Consider the following 10,746-nt stretch of genomic DNA (forward strand, 5'->3'; position numbering starts at 1 on the left):
CAGATCACCCAGTTAGCACACTGTTAACAAGGCTTGATTGGCAACGCAAGGGTGGCCACTGTAGAACAAGAAGCTTCTCGATGAAATGATAAATCAGGTCCTGTCTCCGCTGGCTGTGGTGGGAGTGCTCGGAGACACACAGCAGTCTCCTGGCCTGGGCAGCCAACAGCCTGGGGCCGGACCCAAGCAAAGCAAATGGGGCTTTGCTAGCCTCCCTCCTCCCCACTTGCCAGCTTCCCTTCTTGTTTCTCAGAGGACTTCATCTGTTGTCGTTGAACCCATCTTACGTGTTGACCAGGGCTGGCTTTACCCTGGAGAGTGTTCCCTGCACACACCTCTCACTGCGGCTTCCAGAGTGACAACCCCCGTGCTCCCTGGCGGGGACCCCACCCCGACCGGTGAAGGCCGTCTCCTGGGCTCCTGTCTTCAGATGCCAGCGACATTGGCCTCCCTTTCTCAAGGCTTCCTTCTCCCTCCAGCTGTTCATCTTTCTCTAGAAAACCAGTCTAAGCCTGTTTGCTCCCAGAATCAGAGGGAGCTCGCTGGCATGGGGCAATGCCCTGGTGACGCCACACGCAGGGGGTTATTGCTGATGGATGGAATGCTTGGGCTTCAGCCTCCTTGGCAGTACCAGAGGCCCCTCTGCTCTTTGCACGCTGGACCGGTTAACCCTTAACTCCCCATCAGCTGAAAGTGAACGGGTGGCTCGACCTAGAGGAGTTTGCGAGACTGTGGCAGCGCCTCATCCACTACCAGGTGCGAGCAGGTTCTCCATGACTGACAGTCCTGTTCCTTCCAGTTCAGCAAACGTTTGCTGGGGGCACAGACCTGCACTGGGATTAAGTGGTGCAAACAGAGGGACTCTCGCCCCTGCCCTCGCAGACAGCTCCCATTTTGTTTGAGGAGGTGTGCTGGCAGCACGAGAGGGCGCAGGCACTGCCCGATGAAGTGGCAGGATGATGGAGGAGAGCCAGGTCACTGGGGACTCTGGCCTGCCGGTCAGCTGCACCTAGACCCTGACCTGGGTCTGTTCAGCTTCTGCAAGGGCTGTCAAGTCTGCCCTCCCCACCTTTAGATTTCAGGTCCTCCAGGGCCGAGCTCCCTCAGATTCACCTTCTCCCACTGGCTTCCATGGGTGGAAGGCCCATGCAACAGCAAGCTGGTTCGCAGACCACCTTCTGCAGTGCGTGTGCACCGGGGATGGGGAGGCGGTTCTAGTCTGCTTTCAGTAGGGACGACACAGCGCTCACTCCTGTGCAAGCCCCGCTCCTAAGCACTTTCTAGAGATTTGCTCCTTTAGTCCTTGCAATAAGGCTGAAGTAGGCATCATCATTTGCCCTGTGCTTCTGATTAAGAAACTGGTGTCTCAAAAGGGCTACAGTGTGCCCAAGGCTGCACAGCTGTGGGCAGTGGAGCTGGGGTTTCCATCGGAGCAGTTTGGTTATAAAATCTGCTGTTTATTGCGACACCGTGTGAACTTTTCAGAGAGCCCACACCTCCCTTGAAGTCAGCAAATTGCCCTTGGTGTCAGGGGCCATGTCAGGGTTGGAGAGGGGGAGTGGATTGGGGAGCAGCTGGGGAGCTGAGGAGCTGCAGTCCCGGGCATGGCCAGGTGTAGCCACTCCTGCCTTCCCCAGCCAGCTGCTCAGCTGCCCTGCCTACCTCTGAGCTGGCTCCACCCCAGTCTTGGTGAGCAGCCTCCCCCACCTCTAGGGGGGATGGAGACATTTCTGGGAACTGCCCCAGTGCTGGACACCTCTAGGTCTCACATGAGCTTCTTGCTTCGTTTTCCGTTTCAGCGTGTTTTCCAGAAACTCCAGCAGAGCTCTGGATTTCTCCTGAGCTCAGACCTGAGGAAGGCCATAGAGAATACAGGTAAGGCGGGGCCCTTTCAGCTGTGAGACAGGGGACGTGGGGGTGGCGTGTGTGATGTGCACGCTGGTAGCTGCTGTAGGCAAGGTGGGCGTAGTCATTCTGGGAAGTCAGGAGAGAGGTGATCCTGCCACTCTCCCCCTCCCCCGTTCACTCGGCCTCAGTGGGCCTCTGTGACTTGGGCATCACCCCTCCTGCCCCCACCCGAGTCCTCATGAGCCAGTCACTTTCCCCAGCGACCTTTCTCCCAGTACAGCTCTGACCGTGAGAAAAGAGCCCTGGGTGATTGATACCCTACCAGGAATGAACGGGGCTCGCCTTGCAGAAGCTCGCATCTCAGGACCTGGGCCATGGGGGTTCAATACCCAGAAGCAGGTTCATGATCTCTCTTCCCTCTCTTCACTGAGGGCTTAGGCTAAATTAAACCACATGGCATCTGTCTGCTTCAAGGAGGGGAAGCTTCCAGGCCTGGGATGATGACAATAAAGCCAGAGGGTGCACAGGTGCTTCATAGTTCACCAAGAACTCCTCATCACGTCATCCCGCCTGATTGTCAGAAACCTGGGCAGGGCAGGGACCACCACCTGTAAAACCATGGCCCCCGGTTAGCACTGGGAGACAGTCTCCATAATTCTCTCTCCGGTGACACCTGGCCAGGACGTGGGCTAGGAGGACAGGGCAGCTGGTGTCCACGTAAGCACCGACCCGCCCTCCAACCTGTCATAACCGGGGAGTCTGTGCTCGAAGCTGAGCGTGCTGCGGTATCCCCTGCAGGGCTTGTTAAAACACACGTGGCTGAGCCTCGCGCAGCGTTTCTGAGGCACAAGCCTGGAGGGACTGAGCAGCTGCTTTCCCAACAAGCTCCCCGGTGATGCTCCTGCCTCTGTCCTGGGAACCATACGTTGAGAACCGCTGAAGAGTCAGAGCAAAGTCTGTAACAGAGACCTCACTAATGGCTCCAGAATAATAAAAAGCAGAAAAAGAGAAGTTCAAGTTCAGCTGAAAAGGCTTCAGGGCCAGGCAGGTCATGGTCACGTAAGAGGGGTGACCTCTGAAGGTGGCCAGTGGGAGAGTGTGCGTGCTCTGCCTACAGGCATCCAAGTTCACGTCTTTCTGAGTCTGCTGGCAAGACCAGTCCTGCCTCCAGCAGGCTCAGCCCCTGGTGGGTAGTGTGACTTCCAGGGTCAGCTGAGCTGCAGGCCCCACCACTGGCCAGTCTTCTGGAAGTGCGAGTTAGCCAGGCCAGAGTGAGCCAGGTGCTGATCTCCTGCCCACCAGAGGGAGCATCCTCTGAGCCTTGGCTCCACTCCGAGGCCCAGCCCTTCTCTGGCGGAGCAGCGCAGGACTGAATCTCCCTCCTCCCCGGCCCTCTTCCACCTCCCCCCATCCCCCCGCCAGCAGCTTCCCTCATACAGACCTGGAGACTGCCATGGTTGGGGGTAGGGGGAGGCCGGGCAGAGGCAGGGCTGGAAGCGAGCCCCACCGCCCTGACAACTTGCACACAGCATGGGAATGATCTGAGTGCTCTGAGGGCTGCTTTGTCCCCAGAAGAGGGGTTGGTTGGAGGGCGGGTTGGTGCTTATGTGGGGACCAGCTGCCCTGTCTTCCTAGCCCGCATCCCGGCCAGGTGTCATTGGAGGGAGAATTATGGAGACTGTCTCCCAGAGTTAACCTGGGGGCCATGGTGGTTTCAGACAATCAGGCGGGATGACGTGATGAGGAGTTCTTGGTGAACTATGAAGCACCTGTGCACCCTCTGGCTTTATTATCATCATCCCAGGCCTGGAAGCTTCACCTCCTTGAAGCAGATATGCCGTGTGCTTTAATTTAGCCCTAAGCCCTAAGTCTGGTCTCTGGCCGACTCCAGAACTGTGTCCATGGGGCCTGGCAGCCACCGGGGAGAAGAGACACCGAGCAGGAGAGGGGAGAGAGGCTGCTGGGTACCCAAACCTCACGAGGCAGAGGGCCACCCCCAAGGCTCCCCCGACTCACCAGCTCACCCTGGGGCCCCAGACTTCCTCACAGGGGTCTCCATCAGCGGGAAGCTGCTGCATCTCATGACTCTGCGGTACAGTGACAGCTCTGGTAGCATCAGCTTCCCCAGCCTGGTCTGCTTTCTGATGCGCCTGGAAACCATGGCAAGTAAGTGTCCCTGACACCCTGGGTGACCAAAGAATACAGCAGAGGGCTGGGGGGGCACCTCGTCTCAGCCCTGGACAGGGCCTCAGGAGGGGGTGAGCTTGGTCCAGTGTCAGCAGTGGCGTTCCCAGCCTGGTGACTGTCGCCGTGGGCCCCCGGCACTTCCCCTTGCTGGGGCCTCTCTTTCCTCTCTCAGAGGTCGGTGTGGCTCCCTGTGTGCCCTTGGCGGGTTGTGTTGCTAGCCGCACCTGCTCTCTCCTTGGGCAGGGAAGGCTCTGGCCTCTGCTGAGGAACCTCCCACACTAGTGACCAGGTGGGGGTGGCAGGTCTTCCCCAGGCTCAGCGCTCACCCCCACGGTGGAGGCAGAGGGTTGACATCTTCGAGCAGCCTGAGCTCCTGTGTTAAATGAAAGCTGCTGTGAAGCCCAGGCCATGGTGCAGCTCAACATGGAGCTGTTGGGACTGAGCGGGAGGGGGAGGGGGCTCAAAGTGCTTGCAAGTCCTTTTTCTTCTGATCCCTCCCAGCTGGGAGGCGCCTCTGCAAACCTAAGCTGTGGGTGGGCACTTGGGCCCCAGCCTTGCTCCCAGTGATTCCTCAGTGGACGAGGGAGCTCCCCACGCTGCACTCGGGCCAGCATACACGGAGCTGAAGGTGTGGTCACGCAGCAGCAAGGGCCAGAGCAGCCCTGGGGGGAGGAGAAGAGTCCCAGCTGCCCCACGTGCAGAGGGAACAGGAGGGAGGAGAGGGCGGGAGCCAGTGGTGCTCTGCAGAGCAGGGCTGCTGCACGTATGGTCACATGGCCACAGTCTCCACCTGAGCCCTGCCATACTCCCTCCTCGTTCAGCTGACGCCTCTCCTGCTTTGTCCTAGAGACTTTCCGTAACCTCTCCAAGGATAGAACAGGACTGTACCTGACAGAAATGGAGGTGAGCTGTCTCCCCAGCCCTAGGGACGGACCACAGCCCCCCGGGGCCACCTCTGCAGATCGGACTCCTGGGGTAGTTTTCTCCCTGAGGATAAGGGATCATCCATCAGCAGCAGCCAGGCTGCTGGCCCCCGGCCTCCAATTACTGCCTTTATATATTGCCAGCTGCCAGGCTGCTGGAGGACCTTGGCAGAGAGATTTTATTTTATTTCCAAGAGCTTAATAAAGCAGAGGATTATGTGGGAGTCATAAATCCAAGGGGAAACTCAGGAACAGCCACGGAGCACACTGTACATTAAACTGACTCCCATTGAATTGTTGAACCTCCCAACTGGCCAGCTGGTCGACCTCCAATGTACCTATCAGTACCTGGCTTCTCAGAGAGGAGCAGAAGATGTATGTGACAGGGGTGCTGAGACCTCCTGCTTGGGTTGAAATTAGCTAGAAAGGGGTGAGGAGACTGGACTGAGGTCTCCCAAGGGAGGAGGGTGGCATTCCCTACTCTGGGCTAGGCTAACGAGATGAAGAACTTGGTTGTAACGACAATGCTTATTTCCCAGTGGCTGAACCTGGTCATGTACAATTGAGGTGAGGAGGAGAGAAGACCGTGTGGTCCAGGTAAGACATGGTAGTGTTGGAATCCTCTCCTCCTCCTAGGGACCATGCCCCTTCTCCTCCCTCACTGGGAAGGCTGAAACCTTATCTGTGTGAGCCAGTGCTCAGCTGCTCAGGGCTCTTGAATTTCAAGGCCAGTGCTGCAAATGTCTGTGTCGTGAAGACCAGGGGGCATTCATGGAAGGAAGCAGCCTGAAAGTAATGAGTGGGGGTTTAGAAGTCTTACCTGAAGCTCCAAAGACAAAGGGGCAGTGCAGGTAGAACGGTGTGCAGCAGTAGGGACAGATCATGTGGAGGGGAGCTCCAGGTCTGGTCCCACCTCCACCACTGCCTCACCGTACAGTGGACCGACCACATCCATCTGTAGTAGTCTGTGTTCATACCTCTTGTATGTGTGTACTGAAGAATTAGCACACTCTCTCATTTTCTCCACATTGGTTTGCCTGGGATACACCCTACAATTACGTAGTCCACACTGCTCCCCTGCAGTAGTAGAAGCCCCAACAGACTCTTCTAGGCTCCTCTGTGACTGGGGAGCCCAGTAGTGCATGCTCTCCCCTGTTGGACATCTCCAGATGTTGAAGGTTCCTTGTGGGACAACACCTGCTTCCAGAGAACACTCTACCCATGCCTCTAGCTCCACCCTCAGGACCACCGTAGAATCACAGACCAGATGTGCCAGGCCTTCAGATACTGAGGATGTCTGCTGCCTCCCCGAAAGCCTTCCTTCCCCAGTTGTCCGTGTTGGTTCTCACTTTGGACCTGCTGGTGACCTTACGTCTGCAACAGTGTTTCTTTGATGAGTACCCTCTCCACACAGCAGTCCTGCGATCTATAACCTCTGAAACGTGAATGTATTTCTAAACATTTGTTGACCCTCCCAAGCATGTATTTTTTTTTTTAAGATTCATTAACCTATTTGTTAGAGTGACGGGGCGGGGGGACAGAGATGGAAAGAGATCGTCCATCTGTGGGTTCACTCCCCCAATGCCCACAGCAGCCAATGCTGAGCTGGCACACCTTTCCATCTTCCACGCGGATGGCAGGGACCCAAGCACTTGGACTGTGATCCACTGCTTTTCCAGGCACTTTTTCAGGGAGCTGGATTTGGAAGCAGAGCCACCAGGACTCACACCAGCACTCCCGAAGTGATACACGGGCATCCCAAGCTGTGCCGCTGTGCTGGTCCCCCAGTCATGTGCTTGGAATCTGGAGACAGACACCGTCTCCATGAGGAGATAATATTTTAGCGTAAACACTTCCTGATAGATTCGTGGTGCTTCCTGTTAGTAAACATCACAGAGATCATGGTTAATTCAAGTCCATTCTATTTTCTTAGATTCCTCTTTTAGTCCTTCTTTGCAACAGGATATTTAACCACCTCTAAGTTTTTGTGCCTATTAAAATCTGCATGATTTTTAGAATCAAGAATGACTCCTCAATTATATCTTTAAGCTAAGTTGGCACACAGGTCCCGAAAGTGTGAACTTTTGCAATGGCTGGACTCTCTCTCATCAGCTTTTTCTCTATATGGGAGGCCAGTTCCCTGTTGATGAATTTTTCCACCTTTTCTGTTTTGAAGGCTGCATAAGGAGGAAGTAGAAGATACAAGCTATGGGTGTTTTGGTCCCCTCCCAGTGCTGCCCCCGGTGCCCTCCTTAATCACCAGGCTCTGGCTCTATCCTATTAAAGCACAGGCTTTCCTTCTGGGCTCATGGTCGCTCAGCAGAATTGGAAGCAGGGGGGTGAGGAACTTCCACCTCCCCATCCACAAGCTCACCTTCACCTATAACCAGGCCCCCTTGCCTGTGGTGTCAGAGAGCAGGCCCCCCCTCACCATCACCTATAACCAGGCCCCCTTGCCCTGTGGTGTCAGAGAGCAGGCCCCCCCTCACCTTCACCTATAACCAGGCCCCTTGCCCTGTGGTGTCAGAGAGCAGGTCCCCCCTCCTCACCTTCATCTATAACCAGGCCCCCTTGCCCTGTGGTGTCAGAGAGCAGGCCCCCCTCCTCACCTTCATCTATAACCAGGCCCCCTTGCCCTGTGGTGTCAGAGAGCAGAACCCCCTCCTCACCTTCATCTATAACCAGGCCCCCTTGCCTGTGGTGTCAGAGAGCAGGCCCCCCTCCTCACCTTCATCTATAACCAGGCCAGCTTGCCCTGTGGTGTCAGAGAGCAGGTCCCCCCCTCCCTCTGCCCCTCTCTCTCCCTCTCCCCCTCTCCCTCCCTCTTCCCCTCCTTCTTTCCCCCTCCTCCCCCTTCCTCCCCCCCCTCACATTTCCACTGGTTATCAGTCTGAGTTTCCTATACCCCTCATAACCCTGAAATAAATTCTGGCAGCCAGGGTGTAAATTTAAAACTCCAAATGCAATCTTTCCATTTCACAGGTTAAAACCCTTCAATGTCTCCCCGTTGCTTATATGAAAAATCTGGAGTCTTCCGTGTGGACCGCAAGATTGAGCAGCATCTCCCACCTGCCTGCCCGTTGGCCTGCACCTGCGCCCCTCCGCCGTGCTCCCCTCCCACCACAGGAGTGTGTCTTTATTTCCATCTGTTTTCCATGCTTTGCCCAGCCTCGGGTCCTTGACCCACTCTGCTCTGCTTCACTGAATCATACCATGTAAACATTAATATACTCTTCTTGCCCCACATTAAAAACTATGATGATTGATTTTTAAAAAGATATTATTGCATAACCCCAAATCACAAGTAGTTACTCCTTTGTTCTACTAGAAGTTTTATGGTTTAGCTCTTATCCCTAGGTCTGTGATTTATTTTGAGGTGGCTTTTGTTCATGGTATAAGGCAGGGGTCTGACATCATGGTTTTGCATTCAGATAATCAGCTGTTCCAGCACCACTTGTTGAAAAAAATTATTTTCCCCCATTGTATTGCCTTGGCATTTGTTTAAAAAAAATAAATGTGTCCTAATGTCTGTCCTTATTCTGGTACACATGCGTTGTTTTCTCTGTTTTTCTAGTAGCTTTCAGATTCGTTTATTTTTCCAGTTTTTTTTTCTTTTTATAAAAATGTTATTTTTATTTATTTGAAAAGCAAAGGGAGGATATGAGAGAGAGAGAGAGCAGTAGAAGAACTCCATCCTGGTCTCCCACATGGGCAGCAGAGGCCCTAATACTTTTTTTTTTAATCTTTTATTTAATGAATATAAATTTCCAAAGTACGACTCATGGGTTACAATGGCTTCCCCCCCCATACCGTCCCTCCCACCCACAACCCTCCCCTTTCCCACTCCCTCTCCCCTTCCATTCACATCAAGATTCATTTTCGATTATCTTAATATACAGAAGATCAGCTTAGTATACCTTAAGTAAGGATTTCAACAGTTTGCTCCCACACAGTTTATTTTGGCTTTCTGGGTTCCATGCATTCACATACATGTATCATTTCTTAGGATCAACTTCTCACTTACTGCAAAAAAACTGTGTTGGTGGGCTGAGATTTTGATAGAGATCACATTAAATTTATAAAGTAACCTGGGAAACATTGATGGCTTCACACCGTGAAAGTCCTTTGATCCATGAACATGGGATGTTTCTCCACTTTTTTTTTTTTAAAAAGTTCTAGTTTTTGATAATGTTTCTGATTTTCAGTGTAGAATCTTGTACTTCATTCTTGAATTTACTCTCAAGGATTATATTATTTTTATGCTATTATAAATGGAATTTTTCCTTAATTTCATTTCCTGGTTATTCATTGCTAGTGTTTAGAAATAAAATAGATTTTTGTCTATTGATCTGACATCCTGTAACATTACTAAGCTCATTGATTAGTTCAAATATTGTACTGGATTCCTTAGAATTTCATCTATACAAACTCATGTCATCTGTAAATAGATATAATTTTTCATATTTTCCAATTTGAATTCCTTTTACTCTTTCTCTGCCCTTATTATCCTGAGTATGATGTCAACTGAGAGTTTTTCCTAAATAGCATTTATCAGATTGAGGACATTCTCTACTATTTGTAGTTGGCTGAGTTAACACACTTCAAATTACTGTTTGATGTCTGTATCCCCGGCTAGACTGTGAGCTTATGAGTCCCTTTCTTGTTGATATCTCCTTAGTAAAAAATCAACGTGCCTTCATAGAGAAATTATTCCATAAAACCATTTCCCAAATGACTGAATTAAATCATTTATTCAGCTTTGTATCTTCTTCTGTTTTGTTCTCATCCTAACTCTTACAAATATTATTTTATACCCAAGTCTCCCCAGTATTTTATCTGTTTCTCTATTTTCTTCCCTCTTGGGGTACTGGGAAGCAGATGGCTAAGATTATCTTGTTACTCTCTGTAACCTGTCAGAATCTCTGTTCTCTGATGAAGACCACTATCTGACCTGTTCAGCCTCATAGTTGTGAGACCTGCTTTGCTGTGCTTGGTGCACATGTAAGCTCTGCTGGTTCACAGTCAGACTCCTTTCTTCCAGGATTCCCATCACTCTCAGGCAGCAGCGAGGCTTGCACTGTTGGCCAGCACTCAATGCAAAGAATTCCCTCTCCTCATTTTTGGTTCTCTGTCCAAGAAAATGTCACTGGAACAAACTAAGGCTTGTCTTAGGAGCTAAGGGAGTCGTGTTACTGGGGTTATTGGAACCGTATCACTAGTCTACTTTGCTTCTGGCTCATTCCCTACAAACTACGAAGAAAGGTCTTTGACCTGCCCTTGGACTCGCTGGGCAAGTTGGGGTATGCGTCCATTGTGAGAAGACTTCTCTCTGGGTCTCATCCTCAACCCATCTTCTCCTCTCTGACTTGTTAGCTTGGGAAATGGGTAGGTGCAACTAGGCTGAACAACCCATCCTCTCCTCCCATTGAATTCCATTGCTTCCTGAACAAAGCACCATTGCCACATTGAAGGCAATACTGATGTTAAAACATCAAGATCGTAATTTTTAAAATGCTAATACTCAGTGCATTGGTATGTGCTCCTCAGACATTTGAAGCTGTGCTGGTCTGTATTGATTAGAGTCTAGAGGTTTAATGTACTGCCAGTTCCATACTGTTGACAGGTGGGCTGATATCATCCACGACCACGGTTACGTACTGTTCATGCAGCAGTGGAGCACCTTACTCCAACAGAATTCATGGTTTAACAACTTCCCACGACACAGAAATAAAGTCTCTTGAGGAAAGGACCACCTTCTAACCTACATGAAGGTAAAATGTGGGCCACA

At 51.9% G+C, this 10,746-nt stretch overlaps 1 protein-coding gene across 1 annotated transcript in view; it reads left to right on the forward strand.

The window, feature by feature from the left end:
* Positions 1-8,122, forward strand: part of LOC138843257 (calpain-13) — a 50,871-nt gene extending 42,749 nt beyond the window's left edge. The window contains exons 18-23 of the mRNA XM_089326591.1: positions 688-756; positions 1,800-1,875; positions 3,886-4,014; positions 4,883-4,938; positions 5,498-5,555; positions 7,941-8,122. Coding sequence (XP_089182717.1) covers positions 688-756; positions 1,800-1,875; positions 3,886-4,014; positions 4,883-4,938; positions 5,498-5,524 — 357 coding nt within the window. The 3' untranslated portion in view covers positions 5,525-5,555; positions 7,941-8,122. The remainder of the gene's footprint in view (positions 1-687; positions 757-1,799; positions 1,876-3,885; positions 4,015-4,882; positions 4,939-5,497; positions 5,556-7,940) is intronic.
* Positions 8,123-10,746: the final 2,624 nt, after the last annotated feature.

Source organism: Oryctolagus cuniculus, chromosome 2 (assembly GCF_051225735.1).
Source record: "Oryctolagus cuniculus isolate XC-2025 breed Fujian yellow rabbit chromosome 2, ASM5122573v1, whole genome shotgun sequence".
NCBI lineage: Eukaryota > Metazoa > Chordata > Mammalia > Lagomorpha > Leporidae > Oryctolagus > Oryctolagus cuniculus.